This window comes from Tyto alba, unplaced genomic scaffold, assembly GCF_018691265.1.
Source record: "Tyto alba isolate M040663 unplaced genomic scaffold, T.alba_DEE_v4.0 Super-Scaffold_17, whole genome shotgun sequence".
NCBI lineage: Eukaryota > Metazoa > Chordata > Aves > Strigiformes > Tytonidae > Tyto > Tyto alba.
The window spans coordinates 6,005,880-6,031,781 of NW_024881279.1; the positions used below are offsets into that span (position 1 = coordinate 6,005,880).

Here is a 25,902-nt window from a genome sequence, read left to right on the forward strand (position 1 = left end):
TGATTTGAATCCTATTAGATGGAGATGAACCTGAATTCCTCTCAGTGGTTCTTCCCCTCCTCAATGGTTTTGCAGAGGGGTCTGAAATCACCTATTGGTCCTGACCCTGTAGCAAATTACAGAAACACCTCTATGCCCTGAAAAGTACATAGAGTACCATCAGGGCTTCAGCTCTTCTCAGCATTACCAAAGGAGATTCAGTGGGGAGGGAAAGATACCAGGAGGCAGAGAGATCCCACCTAAAATGTTGATCAGTGCAGTTCCTGATCCAGTTTACCACATAGCCAGCTGTGCGAGTGCTTGTGCTGTGGCAGTGAAGCGTCGATGTAGGAGAAATAATGACAAAGAGGGTGGGGATGATTTTTTTTTCAGCTTATGCCAGGTGCAAGCAGCTGTGAAAATATGGCCCACCCTTGCCAGTAAGGAAGCATGTATTGCCATTCCCTCCCCAATACAATGCTGTCTTGCAATGTCTTCACACCTGTTCCTTGTATTTCAGAGGGTACCACTGACTCTGCAGGAAGTCAATGCTCTGACTGTAATACAGAGTCATGGTTGTTCAACATATAGCTTTGAGAAGTACAGTGCATCATGAATAAAGAAGATGGAGGATTTATTCTAAAAGTTACAGCATGTGGTTAATCCTTTTTGCCACTGATGATATCTATGAATCTGTTTGTCTGTTTTGGCTAATCTGTGTAGGTATTTGTATTATGAACATCACTGTGCTGTCTCAGTGTTTGCATATCTGTTGTATATTAAGGAAGAAACATCTCTAATTTAATTAGTTCAATTTATGGCATGAATGAATTGAGGATTTATTATATGATAGATGCTTATTTAAGAGAGATTTAGTTATTCATTTCTACATTTGGGTAAGAGTAACACAACTTCAACAGATATACATTCCTATTAAATTTATAGGTATTAGTTTCTTCCAGTGAGCTGTATAAAAATCTGATGAAATAAAAATCTAATGCAGACACAGTAAATTACTCTGCTCCCACCTCACACCAGGATTGAGCTCAGGAATGATTAATGTGCTATAGATTTCTATAGCAGGTCAGAAGAAGCAAAGAAAATGATCCACTCGCTCTCACCAGGACACTACAGCTCTAGTGTTTAAACTGTTCATCCGTGCATTGGCTGTCAGAAGGATACAAAACAAGAAACCAGAAAAGCATTTATCCTTATTCTGTGTAAAGGAGGAAGAGGATGACTATTAAATTATGTAATGGAAAGGCTAAACCTCTGCAATTTGTATTTGATCTAAAAACAACTATTATCTAAGAAAAATGGATCAAATTCTACTTTTGTTGATGTCATTACTATGCTGTAGTGTTAACTAGGAAGCATGAGTGCAACTGCAGAAGCTTTCTCAGTATGTTTCATTGGGTGTATAGAACACAGTGTTATCGATTAAGAGAAAATGACAAGAATTAAATGGGTGATGATTGGGACAAAGAGACTGTTTTCTGTTTTTTCCACACTTCAACTCATGATCTCTCTCTCCTGGTGTCTTGGATGTATTGTGACAGCATTTTTCATGAGAAGTTGCTTAGCCTGGATTTTAAAGCAGAAGAAGCTTTTCACTTCTAAATTAATGTGTTTCACTTCAAGACATACCTGGGACATACCCTGTGCTGGGAGAACTGGAACTGTTCTTGCGCCTGTCTGACAGTCCTTCTACAGTAGAGACTTCAGTTTCTGTTGTGGCTTTTTTTTTCTTCTACAGAGTGATTGTCTATAGGGGAAGTTAATGTACTGTAAGTTTGTGTGGGAGTAGGCTCTTTGTGCTCAGGAAATATATAAGATAGGTTATTCTGGTAAGGACAGCTGGGTGGGTTTTCCTGAGGGAGTAGTTGTGTTGTATGCAGACAAGACTTCAATTCACTTGATGGATAGCCACAACTGAAATGTGCTTTTGGAAATATTAGAAGAAACAATAACTTATCTTTTCTCAAAATACCCCAGTTTTGTTTCTCAAGCCAAGATACATTAGGCTATCTAGGTGGTCATTAACTGTGCGGATTTGTTGGAACGGTATACCAGTCACTGCCTCTTAAGCATGATTTTCTCTCTATTAGTAATGATCCCACTCCCCACACCCAACTTGAATTAGGAATGAACAAACATCTGAAAGTAAAATAAAGCTCTGCATGAAGCATAACAGAACTCAAGTACAAGGAAAACTGAAGTAGACTCAACTTGAAAATGATTGCAAAGAGCATGGAGAACCCATTTGGAAAAAAAATATTTGCAAACAACTCACTTTCTCACACATTCAAGTCCAGTCAGCAGCCAGGCTACAGCAAAGCAATGAATCTCCAGAGCTTCTGTGCTGTGTATTCATGTCTGTGCTCAAGAGAGGCTGCCAACATCACTACTGATTGTGCTGTCCATTCCAAAGTACACTATATATGTCACAAGTTTGGGCCAGTCAAATCAGCTAATACTGAATACAGGACAAGTGACAGAGCTCACTAGCAAGATTGAGAAGGAAGGTTGTTAGTTTCTTTCAAATATTTTCTACAAAAGAAAGACAAGTTCCTTGACCAATACATGTTAGGTAGTGATGGGAAGGAATTTGATTTGCAGGGGTTGTTTGTATTTTGGATGAAAATCCATGGATAAAAAAAACCAAACCATAAAACCACCACTCCCCAGGCAGGTTCCTAGGGCAACAACTACCTTACATTTTTCAAATATGCAAGACAGAATTGTCATAACAGAGCCTTATAGCAATAAGGCAAACTTTAAAATAACGTTACAGACTGTAGTATTACTGCATAATGAGGCAGACAGTAATTTTGAAAATAACTTTAAAAGGTCAATTTTTCCCTTTTGTGCATGGGAAATGTGCCAGATTTCCCAGTACTCATAGATTCATAGACTTCGCAGTCACAGTGGTCTGTTAGAATACTTTAGTCTCATTTCCTGCGTTATTCTTTGACAGAAGGAGCAGAATTCTTCAACATTTTTTCTAATGTCATTATGTATTTGTTTATTTATATTGAAATGTTATTGTTGATCTCAAGTCAGGAGTGGAGTTTCTTCATGCTGGATCAAACAAAAACAAAACAAAAAGAAGAATCCAGAATATCCAAGATATTGTATGAGTCTCTGTGTCTAGTATGATAATTACTTTTTTCCATTGAATGAGCAGTCAGTGTTTTGTCTGTCACAGATGCTCTATTTTTTTGTTTCCCAAGATCATACTCTAGTTTTCAAGACATTTCCTTAGGGTTCAAGGTGTGTCTGCTTTTGAGTTTGAGTTGCTTTATATCAAATTGCCACTATTCTTTTAATGTAGGATAGCCCATATCTGATTGAAATGACCCTAATTTTCCATTTCTTGCTATTTGAATGTTACTTCTGATCATCACAGTGCCTGAAGTCTACCTCTAACTATATTTGGAAAGAGTTTATGACTATCTGACTTGCTTATAAAGATAGTGCTTCTCCCTCTTCTTTTTTCATTTCAGAATAAGTTATTTCTTTACTTCATTCATTGCTTTTGACAGGGCAGAAATTTCATAATCTTCTGTAACCTAAAAGATCAATAACTATTCTGTGTGCTATTAATAATAAGTTGATCAAGTGCAACTGCCTTCAGAGTCTTTCACAGAAGTGCACAATGCTATACAGGTGTCTGTGTTTCCCCACCAGGTTCCATCCTGTTTAACTGTTTCTAGGTTTGTGGCATATTTCACATTTCTGCTTCCAGTTTTTCTAATTAGGGCTGTGACTAAACTGTGTATCAGAGTATATAATTTCTATCTTGATTGTCTGTGTGTATGTGTAAGAGAGAGAAGCAATGCTTCAATCTGTGCACTGGCATTTCTTGCAGTCATAGTAAAAGAAAGTAGCACTAGATTTCAATGTAGCCCTGTTTTGTTAGAGCACATGTATCTCCATGTGAGAAAATAGCAAATTCATTGAGAGAATAGCTCTGTATTTGATATGTAATTTATAAAAAAAAAAAAAAAAAAAAAAAAAAAAAAAGCTGTATGAAACATTTGGGAGAGGAAGATTTGGGTGTGGATTTCCCCTCGCTTTATACTAAAGGAAAAGATGTGTCTCTGAGAAATGTTTTTGAACCACTTTATGGTGAACTCAGGCACCTCAGAGTGAGACTTTCAATTTGTAGAAACAGCCGCAATTCACATGCTTTCAAGGCTTGGTCAGCTTTCCTCATCTGGCTGTCAGAATTTCAGCAAATCTGTTCTGCAGGAACATTTAGCTTCTTTTTGAACACTGCAGTGCAATATATTCACTATTATGTCCTGGTTTATTTATTCTAAGTAAATTCTCTTTTCGTGCTCATGATAGATTAGTCATCATAAGAAAATTATCTGCAGTGTTTGTTGATCAAGAGTGTATGCTCCAGAGGAAATGGAACCCAATGCTGTCACATTATTTTTGTTTGTTGGTAAATATGTGCTTTAGTTGTTATCAAATGTGATACTCAAGGTTGTGTTAGGATCCAGTCATTCACTATGCCATGCCAGATGATAAAGCCAAATGAATAGCTTTAAAAAATAAAAAGAAAACCTTTTTCTTTCCCTTTTTCCAGTGCTCTTCTCAGGTAGCAGACAGCTAACAATTTAAATGAGTTGAGTTTATGGATGGCTGCAGAAGCTGTCTTCATTCGCACCCTGTACATATCCATCAGCCTCTCTGCAGCATTTCACTGCAGCAGCAGGGGAACAGCTCATCAGGCCCATCCCGGCGGAGGGCTGCGACGGGATGGTGAAGGCTGGACTCTGTGTTTGTGTAGGCTTGGAAATGTGCTCGAGCAAGAAGACTGCTTAGAACTTGAGCAGTCAGAGGCGTATTACGTGAGTAACCACCTGTCGTGGTTTAGGCCTGATTGGCAGCCAACCACAATGCAGCAGCTCTCTCTCCCTTCCCCTCCAGCAATGAGAAGGGACAGAGAGCCAGGCTTGGGGTTCAAGATAGGACTGGGATGGGGAAAAATCCCCCTTTTATGATCACGAGCAAAAGGCAGACTCGTTAGGGGAAGAAAAAAAAAGAACATACATTTATTACAGACACTAACAACACATAACAGAGTAGGACAGTGAGAAGCATTGCCACATCTTGAGAACACCTTCCCCCCACCCCTCCCTTCTTCCCGGGCTCAGATCTGCTAGGGGAGTGTCCGAAACTTGTTCCTCCTGCTCCATCGTGGTCCCCCTCTCACAGGAGACAGTCCTCCACAAACTTTCTCCGACTTAAATTCCTCCCATGGACCACAGTGTTCCCCATACTGCTCCATCATGGGTCACTAACTTTCTCCAACTGGATTCCCTCCCACGGCTGCAGCCCTTCCCAAGCTGCTCCGGCGTGGGACTCCCCCGCATGCTGCAATCCTCCCAGCGCTGAATTACAGCAGCAGGGCTACCTTTTCCCATGAGACCCTGGCCTTCTTTGGGCACAGAACCTTGATCATCTGAGCAGGAGCAACAGGCCACAAATCAATGTCTGCTCTACCATAGATCTTCATGGGTGGCGGGGGGGGGCCGCCCTGCCGTCTCACCACAGGATACAGGGGGGTCTCTGCTCTGGCACACCTCCCCCCTCATTTCTTCCTCCATTCCTCCACTGACCTTGGTGTTCATGCAGCTGCAGCAACTCCTCCTCACAAGTCCCACTGCTCCTCACCACGTCCATTCTTAAATACGTTATCGCAGAGGTGCAGCTGATTGGTTCAATTTCCCAAACAGGAGTGGAGCTGATGTGGAGCTGGGGGAGCTTTGAGCAGCTTCTCACAGGGGGCCGCCCCGATAGCCCCCTCCCCTGCCACCAAAAAACTCCACCACTCACTCAACCCAGGACACCACCCCTAGCAAACACAGTTAGTAAAACATTTGGAGGTTTAATAATGAAACCAAATGTACTTTCCTACTTGCTGGTTGTTCTTTTAAGGGCAAAAATTGCTTATGACAAAAATTAAGTACCCATTAAAAAATTTGCAGCCTGTACCTAATGTAATCAGGCTTTTCTTACATCACACCAACTGAATATATAACAATACGTTTTTTTCATCTCCAAATCACTTTCAAGTGTAGAATCAATCATCATCCACTCTACTTCAGCAGGTACCTTGCTCCAATTGCTAAAGAGAATAATGTAGTGAATAAACAGTGTTAAGTGCTTGCTTAGCATACAAAAGTGTAGGTCGTCACACTTCAAAAGGAAGAAAATTGTTTTAAGTAGAATTTGTTATTTTCTGGATTTATAGGTATTTGGACCATGAGATGTGAGGTCCCCAGACCATCCCCCAGATTCCTTCTGAAATTAGCTTATTTTGACTGGTGAGCTATAATTAATGATGTTGATATATAAGGCTGACAGTATAGAGCAATTCTTGTTTTGGAAGTGTTTTTGTGTTGCACATACATCCAGCCCTGTCTTTTCCTCTTCCATCTCAGAATTTTTGTTGCTATGCATTCCAGAAAAGATAAGCATACTCTATGACAGCCAGGTCATATATATGGTGTTAATAAAAACAATATTTTAGCTATCAATCCTCAGAGCTGGAGGGATACTTGTAGTAGCTCAGTGCTCAGAGGTGGTTCGGACCTCTGTACTCCAAAGACCCAAACAAGTTTTGACGTTACAAGAGATGTATTGAGAAAAAAAAAGGTTCCTCTCTGGGATCCAAAGAGTATCTTGGGGTGTTACGATTTATTAGCATTTTGATTTGATAATCCTAGCTGCTAAAAACTGAACCGGTCACTTGGAGGGGGAACAGGGATTAGCTGCTCCTGAATGACTGTTTCCCAAGTACAAGCACTAGGAAAGGAGGAGACATGTTTTAATGATTGAGGAGAGAGCTGGGGAAAGTGACTCTCTGAAGCAAGAAAACTGTTCGTCTGGGGAAGAGGAGAATGGTCTGGTCAGCCATGTGTGGAGAACAGTAGAGCAAATTGGGCAGAGAAGAAGGAGAACACAGGGCATGTAGATGAGTTAGAAAATAAACAAAGGCCAGCTTCTGCCTTTTGGGGAAAATGATGAATTTTAACTTTGGCAAAGTTACCTTCAAAATTTAGTATGCCATCTATGAAAAATAAGTTCAAGATCACAAGTGTGAGGACAACCCATAAAACTGCATAGCCAAAAATTTTGGATAAAGGATCAGAGTCCTTTCTCCTTCATTGTTTTCATCAGTGCTCCCACTTCACTTGCCCTGGGGCCAGCACAGTCCAGTCCAACCTCTCCAGGGAGCAGGTCTGTGTGCATTTCTCTACAGCTCAATTGCTCTCTGTCTGCAGCCTTAAGGTGTCCCCAACACATTTCACAGCCCTTAACCCCCAACATCTTTTTTCCCTCCCACACAAGTTTTATCTGTAGCACTTTACACCCAAAATTCTGCCCATCTGCTCCTGCCCCACCCCATATTCCCAGCCTCATGATGCTTGATGATGAGCTGATGCTCCTACCAGAACTCCTTTGCCATCCACTGCCGCCAAAGGTGCATTACAGTATTGGCACAGTCTGTGCTCCCTGTGCTTCTCCTTATACAGCTTGTCTTGTTGCAAAGAGAAGAAATGTGTCTGCATTCAGGGGGCTGATTATTCATGCTGGTAAATCATAGATTGACCACCACTGCTATGTGTCTTCATGAACAAACTAATAGTAAAAGAAATCAAAAGAAGTAGCAATGGAGCAAAGGTGTTTTGCAACCTTAAGCATAAAAAAGGAGAGACCTGACAGTTTAAATGACACATGGGAAGTAATCATGGATTAGAAGTACTTGGAGGATTTCTTCCTAGTGAACTGGAAGTTTTAATCCATTGAATGAAAAAATATAATGTTATTGACTGGCTAGAATGAACTGAAACTTGATTCTGATATACCCAGTATGGGAATACTGGAATTGCCATAAACTGAGAGCTTTACTGTGTTCTGAGATTACTGGTTGTAAATTGTGGAGGTATATCATTAGGACTGCATTATAGCAACTGTCCAACTTTCTAAAGATAAATACTTTGGCTCAGTTTTCACAGAACTACTGGATAATTAAATCTTCAAACAAATAAACTACAGTCTGGTTTGGATTTCTCTAAAAGCTAGCATTTTCTGGTTTTGAAATATAAAGTAGGAGGCAGTCGGTTGTCTATCTGATGAGTACTGTAGGTATAAATTATCAATTTTCACCAGAATGTCAAAAAATATCTGAAAAATCTGGTAGTGGCAAGATGGTGAAGAAAGGCAAGATTGTGTGAGTACCCCCTAAATAATAAATTAAATTTTCAGGAAATTCATTCAAACTTTTATTTTATTGACAGATACATAATAGACATGCCACGTTCTTTGTTTTTTCTCTACAGCACCAGCAAATCATGAACCAGTGTTTTCACCAGTGCTGTTGTTGCAGATGACCAACATATTCAGAAAGGAATCTGTTATGCTTAAGCTTAGGAGGAAGCATTGTAAATTCTCAGCCATGATTTTCTGTTATTTGTATAGAAATAAATTAGGCATTCATTCTTTAGTCCATATTCTGCTCTCATTTCTATCACTTTTACATCTGCACAAATCTTTTAATTTCAGTTCACGTCCTCCTGATTTATACTGATATAGCTGAGAATAAAATCTGTCCCAGTGAGTGCAAAGTAAACAAAGAGAAATAGGTAATTAAAGATATCAAGGACATATAGGAGACAAACTCTAGTGAGAATTCATCAAATGCATCAGGACAGACAGTGAAAAATCATGGTATCTAGATGACAGCCAGAAGTGAAATAAAAAGCAGAATAGGATTTGTTTTTCTAAAACATGTTGAAAAAGTGGCTGTGTGAAAGATAGTGAGAAGACATTGGAGATGTCAGTTGCAGAAATCCAAAAAAGGACAGAATACAAGGAAATTAAAAAATTGGGTGCATGTCCTGAAGATCAAGTTGTAGATACTTGGATGAAAAAAGAGAGACAGAAGAGAGTAACTGTAAACTGTATTTTACTAAAAAAAAAAATTAATGTGGGTGGCTGAAAACTAGTGTGAAGTTGAGAGAAATTTAACAGATCAGTGAGAGCAAAGGTTTTTTCAGCCTGATTGAATGCAAAACCACAGAAGAAAATCTAAGCCAAAGTGAAGAAACATAGTAATGAGAAATCTTTTAGGAAGTTGCATACTAAAGTTGAAGCAAAAGGCACAGAACAAAACCAACTGCTAACAATCTTCAGTAAACACTCATTCTGCTGCTGGAGTCATCAGCAATCACAGAGAAATCTTTATAGTGTTTGTAGAATGTAGAACCACTGAACCTTGCAGAAAGAAATAAAAGATATACAGGTAATTGTGTAGTTCTCTAATGTTAGTACAAACCTTCAGGAGAAAAGCTGTAAAACTGAAGAGGCACTCAGAATATGGTGAAGGTATTAAAAACCAGAATTATGAAGATTTATGATTAATGACTTTTTTGCCTCCCCACCTTATTTTGAGATTTTGATGATTTTTGAGGTAAGAATTTTAGATTAACCACGCAGAACTAGGTAGAATAAGCTGTAAACCAATAAGTAGAGGCAGTTTTGAATGAAGGCAAAAGACTTCAGTTGAAAACATACTTGCACAGATATGGTAACCAGGAAAGCACACTACAGGGTCACACCTCTTATAGTCACAAAGAATCACACAGAACATTGAATACAGTTGTCTAAGTATATTGACTTAGTGTGGGTTTTTCCAAATCGAAAGGCTCCAGTTTTGTAGCCTATTTGTTGATATAGGGAAGGGGGGATTATACAGAGCGTAACCCAGCCAAATAAAGCAGTACTGGGTCATGAATGGATGTTGGTGTGGGGTGTATGTTTATTCATCCTTCTGAGCAAATGTGAGACTCATTGTGGCCATTCTCTTCAAGCTCTTCTTGGCTCTTGTCACAATTAATGACACTTGATTTTTGAAAGGATAGTTACAGCTGTGTAATGATACCTTTCAGCAAATTTCAGGATCTACCAGTCTTTCTCAGAGGTGAACTGTAAATGTAAACTCAGAGGAGTGTCTGATATAAGGAAAAGCATGATTAAAAAAATCTGGAACGTAATCTGTTGGCATCTGGTTCTTGAGGTCCCTGCTTGCCCTCTTGATACTATGTCATACTTTACTTTCTGGATTGATCTCACACTACATCAGACTTTCCCATCATTTCTCTTCCCTTAGTCATTCTGCTCAACCCACAACAGTCCAGCTCACATGATCTAGATCTCTTAATCACCCTCTATTTAGTCAGGATCTATTTTGATCCTTAAAGGCTTTAAAAGCGGTGTACAGTGAGCACAGGGCATTTCTTCATTAACATTTTAGTTTGTATCAAAATATGCCTTGGAAGCAAGTCTCCCAGTTGTCTTCAGTTACTCTGCTGTTGTTCTCATTGCAGAGCATGTGAAATTAATTCCTTATTGATGAAACCTGAAAACAGATGTGCTTGGAGATATGTGTACCAAATAACTAAGAGAACAGTTCATGGGATCAGGCTGCAGCTAGTCTGAAGCAAAATGTGGACTGTATGTGCAGAGCAGATTTTGGATCCTCAGCATGAATTATTCCATTCTACAAATCCACTCCTCAGGCACCATTCTGCTTGTTGATGTAGATGTCAGAATCTGTGCTGTAGGAGGATTATTGTGTATGTTCTTTCCTTCTATAACATACATCGGCAAACCTACTTGTGCAAATTGCAACTGGTGAAGGGTCCAGTCCTTCCCCGGTCACATAACATAGTGCTTTTCACTCATCAGATGTTCTCAACCCACTGTTAAGAAACAATACATTAAACCATCATTCACGTTTTATTAACTGATTGTGGGGTTCTGACATGAAAACAAGTGCATGCAGCCTTCAGACTGGTGCTAAGGAATCAGTTTCCTTTCAGGCATCCACTATAAATCTGTGGTAGCCTTAGTGTCTCAATGTGGTTAGCCATAATTTTGTGAGAACTAGACAAACAGGTATATATGAGAGTCCCATATAGGGCAGATTTTTTTAGTCCTTATGCTAATATTAAAATTCTTTGGGGTATTTTTCATTCAGCTGGATTTTTATCTCTTGATTTCATGTTGCAGTTTCTCTTGCAAACACTTCTCAAAATACTTTTGTGGAAATGAGTTCACCTCTGCTGAAATATTCTACTAGCTCATGTTATGTCTGACTGAGCTGACAAATGGCTTGACAGCATTGCTGGAATCTGCCAAAATACAATTTCAGAAACGACAGTGCTAAGCTAAGTTATAATCTAAATGAATGTTACTGCAGCTGAGTATTCACGTTCCTGACTTTCTTCAATTAGAATCAGGCAAGTTCCCTGTTGTTTGATTCTTAGTAATTGCAAAAGTTCCTGTTTTGTCTTTCCATGTTTACACATGATTATAAGTCACATTTCATGGTTAGCTTATAACAAATTTAACACATTTCAAATTGTTCCATAAATAATGGGGTAAACAATGAGAATGACCTTAATGTACAACTGCTAAGAAGTAGCTTCAGTGCAGGGAATGCTATGTTTTAATTAACTATCCAAACTCCATTGCATCTCTTAAAAAATTAGCAAGATCTGCTGTTTAGTTCCTCAGAAATCTCAAACATATATGAATTAACATTTTCATAGGGTTTATAAAGATAAAGTTTATCTTGTGGATTTTGTAATATTAGTAGGTTTGAAGTATAATTTCCAACTTGAGCTTTCTTAGGTACTAAAGCAGTTTTAGAGGACCTGCAAATAGACATTATAGTTTTAATGTAAAAATTGTTTTATCTGCCTTACTAAAACCATGTCTTAATCCCATACGGTATTGTAATGACACTATATGGCCAGGCAATTTAGTATTTTAAATCTTGTAGTGTTTGCACTGTCTCAACTCACATTTTTGTGGATATATTTTTAAGATGCTCTTACTTTTTAGAGTGCTTCAGAATGTTTTCTGTAAGCTCCTCAGCACCATCCAAATCTTACTCACATTCTGGTTTATAGAACCAAGAGAAAAAGCTACCAACTGCTTTCCCAACCACTTCTGCACTGAAGGAAATTACCTTCCTAGGACAAAACAACAGGGAATTTTGCCTCCAATGGAAGCAAATGGGAGCTAAAGATCAGGGAAAGGGTGATGCTTGAGTGATGTGAAGATAATGCTAACTCTGTGTCTGTCTCCAACAACAAATATTTAATAAAGCTGAGATTGAACCATTTCAGGACATTTTTCCTTTTGCTAAAATCTGTTAGGACCAACTTCTCTCTAAGCCCATTCTTGTATATATTGAAACAAATAGAAGTGTGACTCTAAATCTCAGGTCTTAGCTTGGAAGAATACTGGTGTTTATTAAAGAAACCAGCATTATTAATTTGCAAGTAAAACATGTTATTTTGGTGGAGATTCTCAGAGCTTTCCACTGTTTGTGATTCTTATGAATAAAGTCAAGGCTTTGGCTTAGCAGCATGAAAAATAGTTTATGAAGAGCGCTTAAGGCATATATGAATTAATCAGGTCACTAAAGACAGATTTAATTTTTTTTTTTTTTTTATCCCACAGCTGGGTAGATTAGTTGTAAAGCAACTGCCTCAAGCCTGTTTGTACTAGAGACCATGGAACCAAGAAAAGGGGTAGTTTAAAATCTGTATGGTGTTGAATAGAAAACAAAAGAGTATTTTAAGAATAAGAGATTAGTGTTGAGGTTTACTCATTGTAATCTTAATAGATGTGTGAAATCAATAGTAAATGTCTGTATGAGTTTCTCTGTTGGAGGGAGGGTTCAATTAGAGCATGTTTCTGGAAAACCTCATCACGTTTACTTAATAATTCTATATTCTGTAGAAGCATTTGCTCTCTAAGATATATATTTCCTCTGATTTTACATCTCTAAGGCTTGGAGATTAGTTACACTGCATGTTTGAACTATTTTCTCAGTTGTTAGCATTAAATAGCTAGTTGTACTGGACCTCAGGTATAAAATTACAAGTGATCAAAATTCAAAGGTTCTCTTGTGACTAAATAAGTCTTTATGACCTTCAGTACTCTTCAGATGTCTCTCAATCCTGTTTTTTTTCAGGTTCTGTTCTTTGTTAAAATGCCATTTTGTTTTGCTTTAGACCTATTTCATGATTTAATCCCTTTTACAGTAAGCAACTGTACTGTCTAGAGACCAGGAACATACTTCTGTTTACAGCAGGACAATTCAAAAATGCCTTTTTGATATCTGGAAGCTATATATTCTCTTGAGTCATGGCCGCTTGGTTAGAAGGTTCCTAAGATTGTAAAATAAAGTTTTGCTATCTTACTTTCTCATGCCATTGTTCATTCCATGCTGTGCTACACTACATACTGACCTTTTATTGATGACGCACAGGGACGCATGTTCTGGCAAGTTCAAGAGTGCATTATATCTCCCTACAGGAGACTCTTTCAGATGTCTGCCCTTGATCCAAGAAGCATGCTACTGTAAAAAATGAAAGGTCACTTAGTTTTCTCAATTTGGTCAGAAGAATTTATCTTGAATGTTGCTTTATCGTCATAACCACGTCTATGGAAGCTTAGTACAATATATATTTCATATTTGTAATTTATCCTTTTCTGAACATCTCTGAATATGTGTCAGTAATTGACAATGTTCACAATGAATATTGTTTCTGGAGTGTGTACTGTGTGAAATTCCTTATGTACACAATTAAGAATTTTCAATGATGAATCAAGAGCCAATGAAAGCATAAATAAAATGTTCAAAGATGCTGAAATCATGTAACACCAGTGTATCATGTCTGAATCTTTCTGCTCTTGTTTGTCATGATTCTGAAGCTAAATGGAAATATTTTCTGAATATAGCTGACAGCCATGTTTGTTAGTATATGGACTTGTAATTGATATAATGACGTAGCATCTGCAAATATTTTTGGGGTGAGTAGTTCTGCACATAGTGTATAGGGTGTGAGAAGTCACTATCTCCCTTCTTGAGGGGACAATACTAAGATGTGGTCAGTGGTCAAATGGAGTAAAATCTTTATCCAGTAATACTGATGTTGCCTTTGTTAGCTTGGGCTCTTGCTAGCAAATAGAGGTGTGCAAATTAAGCTGTTAAATCATCTTTTTCATGGCAAATGTAAGTGGATCTCTAGTTTGACTTTTGTGGCTTGAAATGTTCAGCATGGATCTGAAGTAAGCTTTGGACAGTGTTCCATGGACTTCTTGACAGCAAATTATGCACAAATTGAGAAGTCGGGTGCTGTCTTCTCCTAAAATAAAGTAGGATCAATGCATATGGAAATTTTTGTAGTGTGGACACTAACAGCCTTGGCATTTAAATCCCACTGGAGCCATTACTGCAGTTTAGATATCTTTTGCCTGAATGAGAATATTTTGTTTCTTTGGCCTTTTCATCTTACTTTTTTTAAACTTTTTTTTATTGATTATTTGATCTAAATCTTTAAAAATAACATTCCAACAAAAACTGTTTCTATCTAAACTACTATTGCTTTAACCAGATGGCAAGTAGCAATCATTCATGAAAGGTAACATTTTGTTACTGTTACTTTACAACCCACAAGAGAAATCAGTTTCTTAATATTCAAAATAATCTCTCTTATTTCTTCAGTTTAATAGATTAATGAGGTACCATCAGGAAAATGTTATGTTCATGCACGTCCTATAATTTTTCAGGAAATGGGTAAAGATAATACAAGTCTGGAGGTAATAAAACAGAGTCATGAGGGACTTTACTTGAATCAACCAGCCCCAACAGTTACGGAAAACGCCATCACGTGATAACTTTTATAAGTTGATCAAGGTATTTAAAATAACCTTCTATGTGTTCAAGTTGTTGGTGACAAACTAACTGAGGAGCCCTTTCTTGAGGGACGATAGGGAAGACAAGATTTCTGTTTGCAGCAACTACTGCATGTATTTATCTATTTCATTTCCATTAAGCTTGCTGTCAGTTTTGCGTAATGATTTTTGGTGTTGTGTTCATTTTTTTTAGAATGGATAAAATGCCAGAGACAATTAACAAAATGATATTACAAACTGGAATGGAAACCACACATTTGTAATGGCTCACAGGGTTTCAGATCTGAAAACGTGTACAACTGTCATGCAGTCAGCAAATGATTATTTCATAGACTAGTTGCATGTGACTGCTTTTTCCTGTTACAGTTCTAAGAAATTTCAAATACTGGCTGAAACTGGCTAAAAGACTGCAAAGTTGTCCTTTTCAACAGCATCATGGCTAGTTTGATTTCACCTTTTGTGAAGGTTTTTCTCAACATTACTTGGAGCTAGATTTTCCTCAAATCTACAAATGAAATACAAACGCCTGTGTGCTCCCAGGGACAGTTCATTGCTCATAATTCAGTATAATTCATAGAGTCTCTTTCAAGTCTTTAGTTCTGCATTTGAAGTAAGTTTAAATACTTAGGACATAGTAAATAGTTTAACTGTCTCTATAGATCTCAGAAAATTATGTCATTAAATATTAAAGTTAGACAAGTTATTCAACTTCTGTTTGTTCCCTTGTATGTTTTAACCACTGGGATTTGTATATCTAAGTGGAATATTGGTATGATTTTGTTCATAACTTTTATAACATTGATATATGGAGAATTATCACTTTATCTCATAATGAGATTATTTCTATAATACTAAATGAAAAAAAAAATAACCACATGACTCAAAACAGATTTCTGAAGAATTCTTGTAAGATAAAACAAGAAAAAAAAAAAGGTATTTAATCATGATGCAAATTGTTGTTCACTGTAAAGAAATTCTCATGTGAAAGAGTGGTGGCATTAGGATTCTTTTATAACAGTGTCATTCTCCAGATACAGACCACAAATGTTCATGTAAAAAGGGTCAGTGAATGTTACAAACAGGTACTGCAAATGTATTCTCAAAGCAACAAGAATACTGAAATTGAAGTAACTTTACCAATGGCTTTATAACCTTCAAGCTGCTGAAAAACAATTGTTTTCTAAGTATGTAATCTGAGTCTTTGAATAAAAATTAAGACATGGAAGGATTTTAGTAGCTCTCCTTTTGAGGTATGTTTTCTATATTACACCTATTGAGAATATGATTTATTAACAATATTATTCACTATCTATATAGAGAGAACCTGCAGGGGGCCATTCTTCACCAATCATCACAATAATAATCCTCGGTAATGGTACAGTGGTTTTGCTAAGAGGAAAAAAAGCAAATGATCATGTGAGAAAACAACACTAAGCCAGGTTCTCAACTTGTGAATCTTTAATTCACACAGCAGGCATTCATGTTATTTTTGTGCATTAGTTGCAACCTTATAAAGATCACTAGATTCAGGGAGTTACCCTGGATACCCAGTTGCTAATTCATACATAGTGTTAGTTCAAAGATCAGAAATAATGCTGCTTTAAGGAATTCCACCTGAAGGGAGGGGGGACTATATTTCTGTAATCTCTGGCTCTGCTTCTTGCTTCCTGGTTGACTAAGTGCTACTCAGTCTATGAAAGTGGGAGTTAACAATTCCCAGGGCTGCTTCCATCCGTGCTCTGTGCTGAATCTGCTGATGCACAATTCAAGTAGTTCTTCACGGCTCAAACTGAGGAACGGCACAAGTCTCATAGGGAAGAGGGTGTATTTTCTAGCTAAGAAGTAAAAAATCCATTGGTCTTGACTATATTTTCCCAGTCCTCTGAAGACAGTGTAACTCCATTGACTTGAGTAAGTTCCATGACAGACTTTTGTTTTCTAACTGGATTATATAAATTCCACAGCAGATAATAAAAGTGCCAAGTATTGTTTTATCAGAGGGACCTCTCAAGCTCATTTTACTGAAATATGTTTGTCCTCTGGCCTCCCATGGAGGCACTCAGCTTTGCTACCCTCTACCACCCTGCTTGGGTTGTCCATGGGTGAGAACTCCTTGATAAGGAGCCCACAAACAACTGCTGCCATCTGGACCTCTTGCATCATGTGGAGCTTCAGTCCTCTCTGCCCTGGAAGTCTGGTGCTGTCCTCTTCCCTTTCCTTGTCTCTTGTTTGCCACCTACACCTTCCCTTCCAAATGGTCCTGGTTTTGAAGAAGTGATTATAAATTTAATTCACTGTCTATTACTGGGAACCCTGACTGACATTCAGAAGCTGAATCAACCATGTCTGTTTTGGGAGATGGATGCAGAGTTCTGGTTAAACTTGCTGTAGGCATCAGGGTATAATTGGAGAGTAACCAAAGAAATCAGAAACTCTCAAGCATCTGGGAACAAATGCTGGCAGGAGTAGGGCCTTACAGATTTGTTTAGGGGTCAGTAACTATTGAGCTTCCTTGCAGATTTCCCCAGGATCTGATTGTCTGAAGAAATTGTTTCAGCCGAGTTGGTCAATCATCACTCTCATCCTCAGGCCTTGCTAGATGTATCCCACTGACTGTCTTCCTTCCATCCCAACTCCTCCCTCCCTCTGCTGCCTCTCTGATAGCCACAGAGGAGGCTTTTTGCAAAGGTGGTGGAAGGGGAACTCATGACTGGAGAAGAAAGTAATTAATTGCATGTGCCTCTGCAGTGCCTCTAAGACAGTTCTGTGTGGCTGAGGCACTGTAGCTAGTGAGTATGTGTTGTTAATTTACAACATAAGCAAGCAAGTAAAGTTCTAGTTTTTTCAGTCTGGTCTTGGAGTTGTAACATCTGTGACAGTGTAGCGCACCCAATGTAACAAGGATCAGCAAGCCCATGCCTTGTGAGACTCCTGAGCTTTACCTTTCTGGGCTTGTGAGAGCTTTAATGCTTGCAGCATAACCTGGTGTGGCTGGTGGGACATACTAAAGTGTGAAAAACTTGATGAAAGTAAAGTTAGAATGAATTATTTAGCTGTAGGCAGGTTGAACAGGCTTTTTAGCACATGCTGATGAGAGGAAGAGTTCAGGCACAAGTGATAATGTATTTGTAAAGTTAGTCTACTAAAAGCCGGCAAACAATCAAACCAAGGCACTTTTTGCAATTTTAAGTATTTCAACACAAGCCACTGTCGACAGTTGTGTGATTGTTCCAGCCACCCAAATATATCAGCTGTGTATGCTGGCACAGTCTGTGCAAAAGCAGCTCTATAGCTTCTGGCTCACAGCTGGCCCTCATTCATCCTGCTTGAAGCACAAGCAGAGTAAACGAGCATCTGTTTGCCCTCGACATTGTAGACATACCCTCTGGCTTCATTCTTATGGATAAACAAAGAGTGGTTTGGGTTTTTTTAAGAAATATTTTAAATTCATACTATATTTGTCTTTTTACAAAAAAAAAAAAAAAAAAAAAAGCAAACCACAAAACCCCAAAAGAACAGCTGGAACATTTGTGTATAAAAGGCCATATGATTGACACCTGAAGAATGAGAACTCTTATTCTGACAGATATGGGCTCAGTGGTAACTTATTTTTCATTTTTTTTTTCAAAATTTAAATTTAATTTCTGAAATTTTTGCCACCCCAAAGAATCATTGTGACTGTCACTGAATAAAGTCTATGCTGAAAGTTTTCTCTACTTTCTTAGTATTGCCTATAGAAACTTTTGGAATGCTCTTCCAGTAAATCAAGAGTGGCAAATCTTGTTTCTGATATAGCAGAAAAAATCCCAACCAACCAAAAAAACCCTTTTAATTTATGAAAATAAGAAAAAAATAACATTCTAGGCCCTATTAAGCAGAAGACATTTTTTTGCATGTTAGTGGCAGCTGAACAAAAAGTACACGTGCTGAGAATTTGAGTCTCATGGGACATCTGAGATTGCAATACATGGTCAAATATCTTTTCTATGCCAGTTATATCTGGGATTTATTTGCATACGTATGTATATATTTTATACTGTTATTAATAAGCAAGCATTAATGTATATAGCATTATATACAAGTCCAATGTGAATCCTTTGCACCATTTAATTCTAGGTTAAAGTATTTAATTATATTTTTATTGATGACTTAGCTACAGTATTCTAGGCAGGTTTTGACATGCTCACACTTTTCATTGCATGTGGTACTACTTCAGTCTGGAGTGGTTTCTTTCAATTTTACCACTTAATACTGCTAGATCTTTAATTAAACCCTTTCATTCCCAGCCTTTCTGGGAACTTTATCGGTAAACTTTTCAAAGGTTTCTCCTATCAAATTTAAAATGAAATATCCACAGCACAAGCACTACTGATTCACAAAGCAAAAGCATTATGTTTGGATGCATATCCTCTGATTCCTGGGAGGGCGAGCAAATGAGCTCAGAGGTGGTTAGAGGTGTCTTAATGTGCTTAAGAGTTTGGAGGCAGCTCTTGACACTACTGCAGACTCTGGGCACCAGCTACCATTGGGAAATCTTTATTCACTGAAGTACTCAGTGGATAAAATATTTTCTCTTAGTCTTAAATAAATAAATAAATTATGTGTAATTTGCTGACACAAACTATTTGCTTAAAACAGGCAATGGGCCTTGGGGAGATATTTATGATACAGGCTAGATTGACTTTAGCAAGCAGCAGCTGGTGCTTTAACACTGCTTAGTGTTGGAATGATCTTCTGTACGATAAGGTAGAGACGCAGAAAATGCAGCTGCATTTTTCTGGAGCTAAATTTAAAAAAGCAATGGGCTGAGAATTACCACTTTTCCCAGCTGGTCTTTATCAGGGTAAAAGGTTTAATCATAGATCAAGAATAGAAGAGGAAAATACTAAGCAGGCTGCAAACCAATGTTAATAAACGTCCTTCCTGGAGATACTTAGAAATTTAAGCTCTTGTTGGCTGGGAGGAGTGGGAAATGAAGATTACCTCCAAAAATTTATCTCAGTCCTTGGGGCTATGCTCTTTGTATACAAGTCTCCTCAGGGGGGTCGGTGAGGAGGGTTTCATGATGGCTGTGTGCCCTGCGGGCTCATCCAGGTCAGTGGGCTCTTCACAGGCCTTTGGGGGAGGAAACTGAACTGAGCCTGTTCTGAAAGGTGCAAAATAAGGGGGATTTTCTGTGGAGTTTTTCCAATCAGCATCTAATTTCTGCTTGATTCATACAAATAACTTATAAGCTCAGTTAATGGTACAAAATATAAATATTTACGCACCCGTTTAGCTAATGATTGACTCTATTTATAAACAAGAGTATTTTACAAGAGCTTCTTTCTGGCAAGTAAATACAGTAAGTATAAAGAGTGCCTGTGTGTTAAATTAACCATGCTTCATTAACTCCTCCAAAATATCAAGTCTTTAGGTAATAAATAAACTAAAAATTGACAATAGAGTAGGTTTGGTGGGAATAACTTAAATACTTAAACTTCGGGAGAACAAGCAGCTGTTGTTTACTTCCTTAGTTGGTGGGGATAAAGAGGATAAATCTCTTTAGTTTTACCATTCATTTCAGTTTTTAAACTATATTGTTATTGTAGTGATGTGGAGGGTTATAAGAGAGAAGTGAAGTCATATATTAATGTAGTGCTTTTAGGGTCAATTTCTACTTGTTAACTTTTCTGATATGACTAACAGGAAATTGTCTCACACACGGGTCTAGTTCAAGGTTTGGTTTTTGCAAATAACAACCCAATCTATGAGTTCTGATGAATGAGATTTTTGATAGTTCTGCCTGTAAGAAAGTAAGAAAACTTTTGGGAGCATTTAAACTAGCACTCTTTAATATGCCTTTTGCATACTTAGTTTAACATATGATTATTCTCTTGATTGACTTTGTTGATGGCATATCAATCTAAGTTGGCTTGATTTGACAGTTTGTATTGAACAATAAAAGAATATTTTGCTCTTGTTAAGAAACAATAATTTATTATGCATAATATGGCAAAATGGATTTAAATCACTTCAAAATGTGTTTCATCTCTTCTCTTGATTGCTCAAATCAAAATAATTAAAATGCAATAAAGAATTGAGGCCCAAGTCTAGCAATCTATATTTGCTCTTCTATGATTTTTTCATTTGTTATGATCATAACTTATTTCTCAATTAAATTTCCTGAGGGTGAAATCTTGAAGTAGGATTCCATGATGCTAGGTGATGAACAGATACAGGACTGAAAAGACAGCTTCTGTCCCAAGTCTTGCAATTGAATTAGGTCAGGGGATGTCAAAAGTAAGCTGTTCTCTGTATGAGGGACCGTCTCAGGTTATCTGCTTTGCTATACCAGGTGTCTATATTAGGCAGGCAGTAGACTTTATAAGGGGGCAGAAAAAAGGAATCTTGCCAAACACCTCACCCCGTACCCACTGAGAACAGAACTCATAATTTCCTTAAGAACTGGAGTGGAGTCAGTTTGACAGAAGTCAGATTTTTTCCTGGAAGTGGAAGTTGAGTATTTACCTGTGTTGTGAGACTGTGAGTCCATCAGGGACCTGGAGTCACAGGACCTGCAGTGAAGCTCTGTCTCATTCCCTTCAGCATGTCTGAGCTCTGAGAGAGGGACAGGCAACTTACAGAGTTTAGGGTTCATGTTTATTTGACTGTGTGCAGAGGCCAAGCCAATACATCACATTTATATAATTCTGGGTGGAGCTAAGGGAGTCAGATCCAGTGTTGGTTTGTGGTATCAGTTCTTCTCTTTTTATGCTTGATTTTAGGTGTGCAGAATCCCTTCAGTTAATTAAAAGATTGACTTAGTCTTATGCAGCCATTGAACCGTAGGCAAAACCATCATAGTTTGAATTCTATGCAAGGAGAAAGATATTTTAAAATATTTATTAATCAAAAATTTTTCTCAGTTGCTGTCATCTGTTGTATTGAAGTGGATCTATGTCTGGTTTTGCCTTCCCTTAAAGGCCATCAAATAAATAGTCTTTAAAATCAGCTAAAGAAAAAAAATCCATTCTCCTTATATCAGGTATGTAACAGACGAATGTGTGGAAAAATACTTTCTGGTGGTTTTGTCAGCCAAAAGGAAATTAAAGTGCCTTTTTTTTTTTGTGCTCTATGAGGGAAATGTGTGCTAATAGAATGGCATTTGGCTAACAGCTCAGCAGATGAAAACTAGAAGGGTCAAAGGTGGAAAGGTCAGAAAAGAAGGAGAGAAAATTATTTCATTTGGAGGTGAAGGTCATCTGAAATAAGTGATTTCACATTTAAAAGGCCGCCAAGGAGAAAATTAATGAATGTTAACATATTTTTATATTGTTTTATTTCATTCTTTTTTCTTTTCTCATTTGTAATGCTTACGTATTCAGGAAGTTGAGGTAGGTTTTTCACTTTTAACTTGTAAATATCCATAGAGTGAAAAAAATTACTTACAACATATCATAATTTATATTATACTTTACACTGTTATGGTCAACTGTTAATATTGTTATAAGTTAAATGTATGGATACATGTTAATTATTAAAGAGTTAATTTTGATTTATTAACATGTTAATGTTAAAATGAAATAATAGTTATGTTACAGCAGGCATAAGGTATTTTAAGCACATTAGTGTCTGTTCTAGTAGAAAGCTTACAAAATCATAGATTTATGTGTAATTTTTGTCAGGAAGGTGTTTTATTGAATAAGGATGTTAAATCTCCTTAATCAAGCTGATTGTATTTTATAGATATATATCTAGGATATATAGATAGATAGATATGTATATAGATATATAGAGAGGATAATATATACTTGGAAATCAGTGTCATGTTTAGACACTGTATACTGCTGTATCAGCATTGTGTTTTTCTGTTGGAGGAAGTTACAGTAAAATGATGGTAACCATTGAGAGATGGTAGGAGTTCCTCCTCCTAACAAAAATAATTTTGGGTTAATGTATAAATTTCAGCAACTTGCCGAATACTAGTACAAAGCCCTGTTCATTTTTCAAGTCAGAGCTTTAGGTAGTATTTAAATGAGACATAGATTTTCTGCTCAGCCATATCTACAGGGTGAATTTCACCTTTATAGTGCCATAACCATTCAGTTCTTGCTGGTGTCAATGTTGAAGTGAAACTCTAGTGCTATATTTTCTATTGTCCAACTGGCATAAGTTACTCTGAACTACTATTGACTGTATTGCTCTAACGTATGTATAGTCATTATTTACTCCTATAAATAATAATGAGTTTTATATATTGAAAATCTCAAAGGTTTTCTCCATTCTATTTTCTAGTGTTTTTTCCGTATTTATTCTTGTACATTTTCCTATGCTATCATATTGTAGTTTCAGACATATTGTAAAATAAATATAGTTTCAATTTTCGAAAGGGAATACTAAACAGGTCTGCATAAAGGAGAAAAGTAGAAAGAATAGGTTTGCAGAAGATATGGGTGTTTTGTAGTTTCTTTTTTTCTGAGGAAGGTGCATTTCCTGTAAAATATTCCTTTGACAGTGAAATTGAGATACACCCCCTTTCCAATCCTTATTTCAAAACTGGTTCCGTGTGCCAACAGCATAAGAAATATTTCTTGGGATTTGAATTATTTAACAGTTTCTGATGCTGAAAACCCAGCAGCAAAGCAACACCTGGGAAAAAATGTAAGCAGGCAAGAAAATAATATTTTGTTGCTGGAAAAAAATTATCCTGCTCAAAAGCTTAAAACCCAGCACATTCTGAAAAGTGATTAATGCTTGGTGAATTTAGCAGTACATCATAATCAATTACAAAGCATTGTATAACCATGAGGGATTTTTTGTATTAACAAAGCTGTGGAATTCAAAGGCAAGCCTGTGATTCTATCTCTGGTGTTAAACCCTGTACTTCTGAAGAAAAAGTATAGATACTTTTGATGTATCTGAAATAAAGTCTGAATAATAATCTTTGTTGTTATTGTGGAACATCATCACTGTCCATGAAGTCAGTATAGAGACTGAGCATGAATATACTTGGAGAAAGAAAATATACATTTCCTTCTGGTAGTCATGCATAATTACAACCAGCCCCCGCCTGTCCTTGCCTGCCCCTGGAGCAGGCAGAGCAGAACAAGATAGCAGCATGTGGCTCTCCGTGCTGTCAGCATTAGTACTTTCTGCTCCTCATGCTGGCTGTAGCGACCAGACGGGGATGTGCTGCCATCAGGGGCATCTCCCGGTGCTCAGGGAGGGCATGGAGAGTCCCCACACCTCCCGTAACAGTCCCCTGGGCTGTTCCAAATCCAGAAAGTAAGACATGCTGGCTTCCAAGTCTCCAAAATATTCCAGATGAGGGTGACTGGATAGCATGAGAGTATGTGAAATTCAGTGTACTAGAGATAAATGGTAAACAAAGCTCAGTGGAAGAAATAATTTAGGTGTCTCATTCACACTGATGGGTTTTCAGTTACCCTCCTGAGACAAAAAAGAAATCTAGGTATCATTCTGGACATCTTGATAAAGACATCTCTTCAGTGGTAGCCCTCAAGAAATGAATATAAAATACTGGATATATTAAAAAGGAAATCAAGTTTAATATGCAGAAAAATGTCACAGTGTTATAGAAATCTTCCATGCTTCCTCACTTCAAATACGTTGTTCTGTTATTATCATGTCCTCTCAAAGAGGACACAAATGAGATATATAGAATATGCTGAAACTAAATATAATAGTTGGGCTTGAATCCCAGTTCTTCAGGACTAAGGTTGATGGCACACTGAAGCAGGGGAAACTTTGTCTTCAGGTAAATATTTGCTAAGTACATAGAATATAAATTGATCCATCACACAAGAGTTTTACATTCTTTCTGCAGAGATAGATTTGCAACAGAATGTTCATTTGGCCAGGCCCTCTGACACTTCCTACCTTCTCCTTTTAAAGTCCAACCAGAATTATGTACAAGAACCACAAAACTCACAGCAGAATATCTTTACATCTGTTTTAAGAAGATTTTTTAAATTTAATAGTAGGAACAGTGACAGAAGTATTCACTGCAAATACTCCTGCATGTTATTGTAACTTAACTATAATTCTTACAATACTTTTGCTGTATTTCTGTACATTCACAGTGGTTTGGTTTACATATGTCTGAATGAATATAAGTATTTTTGGATTTACTTTGCTGAGCTCTCACCATACCAGGATGGTGTGGATCATGTTACGTTATCTGAACAATATGCTCTTATCTTTGCATCAAAAAATGTAGACTGGTATGAAATAATAGAGAGTTATCAAAAAATGTTTAATAATGGGCATACTTTGAAAAACAATTCAGAAGAAAAATTCAAGGTACAGAATCCAAGGAATGTTTTATTCTCTAATTTCTAACAGGCATTTACTACCCTTTGGGATACAACCTGTTGATAGCCTTATCTGATTTGGGCTAGAAATGTTAGGATCAAAAGATGAGTTGATTAATTTGTAGTTTAGTTATGTAAAATTGTACTGAAAAGACTAAATATATTTTTCCTGAGTTTCTTTCTTTTCCTTCCCATTTAGGATGATTATTTCAGAAACTGGAATCCAAACAAGCCTTTTGATCAAGGTAAAGTTAGTACACATTTTGTGGTGTCTTCTGTTATTTTGTGATAACCCCATACACTTTATGCCTTTCTTCCTCCATCTGTCCTATGCCTTAGTGAAGAGCTATATTCATACTTACATGTCATTCCCAATTAAGTCACAGATTGAGTGGTTTATGTATAAGGGTTTGAATCATCTCTGTATTTTTCAACTATGTTTTTTAGTCCCCATCCATTCCAGTTTATATTCAGTGATGATACATATGTTTAGAAAGATTCTCTGTAACCATGAATCTCGGTGTAACATGCAATGTAAACCAGGTATCTTCACGTATGTTTTCTTTCATGTTAAAAACTTTGCTACTTGAATGTCACAAATGTAATTACCGCATTTCCTAACACTTAAGGGGCCAATTCATTGACATCAGTTTTAATGTAAGAATTTAAGGCCTGGTTTTCAAAATAAATGTGTTTTGTGTATATGCTGCTTGTTCAGATAGAGATTCTGTAAGTGCATTTTGCACTTTGTGTCAGTGAGTTGTTAAGTGATGGCAGTACTTCAACAATTTCCAGGCCAGCTACCAAAGGA

The 25,902-nt window shown here is 37.3% G+C and overlaps 1 protein-coding gene across 2 annotated transcripts in view; it reads left to right on the forward strand.

Annotated features, from left to right (window-relative positions):
• Window positions 1–25,902, forward strand: part of SPOCK1 (SPARC (osteonectin), cwcv and kazal like domains proteoglycan 1) — a 322,834-nt gene that overhangs the window by 84,211 nt on the left and 212,721 nt on the right. Inside the window, exons 3-4 of one of the 2 annotated variants that reach the window (XM_033006056.2) lie at window positions 22,143–22,151; window positions 25,291–25,336. In XM_033006056.2, the coding sequence (XP_032861947.1) occupies window positions 22,143–22,151; window positions 25,291–25,336 (55 nt within the window). The remainder of the gene's footprint in view (window positions 1–22,142; window positions 22,152–25,290; window positions 25,337–25,902) is intronic. The other variant, XM_033006057.2, reaches the window with a different exon arrangement.